Source organism: Semicossyphus pulcher, unplaced genomic scaffold, assembly GCF_022749685.1.
Source record: "Semicossyphus pulcher isolate SPU_LCO1_2020_fin unplaced genomic scaffold, fSemPul1.0.p SCAF_5, whole genome shotgun sequence".
Lineage (NCBI taxonomy): Eukaryota > Metazoa > Chordata > Actinopteri > Labriformes > Labridae > Semicossyphus > Semicossyphus pulcher.
In genome coordinates, this window is record NW_027211726.1 from 18,030,842 (window position 1) to 18,032,505 (window position 1,664).

The 1,664-nt window shown below is 39.1% G+C and overlaps 1 protein-coding gene across 1 annotated transcript; it reads left to right on the forward strand.

Annotated features, from left to right (window-relative positions):
- The first annotated feature begins 632 nt into the window (after positions 1-632).
- On the forward strand, positions 633-1,121 carry LOC138609411 (lactose-binding lectin l-2-like). The gene has a single exon (XM_069682059.1). It carries the CDS (start codon positions 633-635, stop codon positions 1,119-1,121), a length of 489 nt encoding a protein of 162 aa, XP_069538160.1.
- Positions 1,122-1,664: the final 543 nt, after the last annotated feature.

Genomic DNA, 1,664 nt, shown 5'->3' on the forward strand with positions numbered 1-1,664 from the left:
ACTTCCTGTTAATCTCTTCATGCAAATATTTAAATACTTTTGCATTTTTAAAAAGATTTCTTACAATCTGTTTTACAGCTATACTGAAGTTAGCTTACATTCGCTAACATTAACTACATAAGCAAGTGAGGCTGTTGCAACAAAACCCCAAAGTTTGTCGTGTGTTTTGCTTTACTTGATTAAACATCCAAGATATTGAAAATAACATTTATCACTTCTAAGAGTGCACAAACACCGTTAATGGAGACATTTTGTTTGTTGTTGATTTTTTTTATTAGAAGTTGTAAACAAACCAACAAAGTAGAACTGTGTCTCCCTCTAACAGCTGGAGCCACATGTCTTTTCTGAAGCTGTGTTTTACTGTCAAGACTCGATAGAAATTAATAAGTTATAAGTTTTATGTGACATCTCAGGGTCAGCTTTTGTGTTTTTTTCATTCATGCTCTGTCACTGTGTGTTTGTGTACACGTTTGCCATACACATCTGACCAATGATATCACACCAACAGTGTAAACACCCTCTCTGCAGCATATAAAAGAAAGCAGCTTTTCAAGTGTCTCTGAAAGATTCTCGATAACATCCAACACTGCGGATCAAACCCTCCAAAGACTCAGAGAGACTGTGACACCAACATGCTGCTGCTGCTCTTCTTGTTTGGTCTGGCTCTGGCTGCTGGCTCTCCTTCAGATGAACATCAACTGAAGCTACAGCGTGGAGGCTGTCCCATGTTCTGGTACAATTTCAACGGCCGCTGCTACAAGTACGTCTCCACACGGTTGAGCTGGGCTGATGCAGAGCTCCACTGTGTGTCACAGAGTGCCAACCTGGTGTCTATCCACAGTCCGGCAGAAAATAACTTTGTCCAAAACCTGACCAAGAACTTCGACCACGCTGAAGGATGGACCTGGATTGGACTCAGTGACCTCCACAGAGAAGGACGCTGGATGTGGTCTGATGGGTGTGCAGTTAAATTTTCCTTTTGGCGTGAAGGACAGCCAGACAATTATAAAGGAAATGAACACTGTGCGCACAGCAATTGTATCACACCAGGGACATGGAATGATATCCCATGTCCTGAAACTTATCCCTCTGTTTGTGCAACTCGCATAAACTGTACATAACAACTGAGATGTTAAAAACAGTCTGATTGAACCTGGTCACTGTTCACCTGTTGCTCTGTTTTCAAAGCTTTGCTTTAGCACAAGCGTTCACTTTCATATGTGAGTAGAGAAGTCATGTTGACCTTTATTTTCCTGATGAATGTGGGACATTCACACAGATAACTCTGGTGGCTGCAATAAGTGAATCATTCCCAACCTTTATAATTGTCTATGTGTATTAATAAGAATTATAATGATAGTCATATCCATTCATTGTGCAAAGTAACCATGAACTATTGAGGGAATTCAAACTAAAGACATGATGACATTTTAATCTACAGATTTCTGGATTTTTGTTAAAAAAAACAAATGTATTTCTTCACGTCTGCTACAGCTGTGCATCATCCATTCCATTGTTTGTTTTCATGAATGTTGAATGAATCTCATTTTGTGCAAAAGTTCAAAAGACTCTTTGATTTCCATTAAAAGTTGTATTTTTAAATATCATGCCCGCTTGTCATGTCCTGTGTTTACCTTTCCTAAAATAAGAGAGGATTTCGTTAT

Bases quoted from the DNA above. Each gene is read 5' to 3' on its own strand.
- LOC138609411 (XM_069682059.1), top strand. From the start codon at position 633: ATGCTGCTGCTGCTCTTCTTGTTTGGTCTGGCTCTGGCTGCTGGCTCT.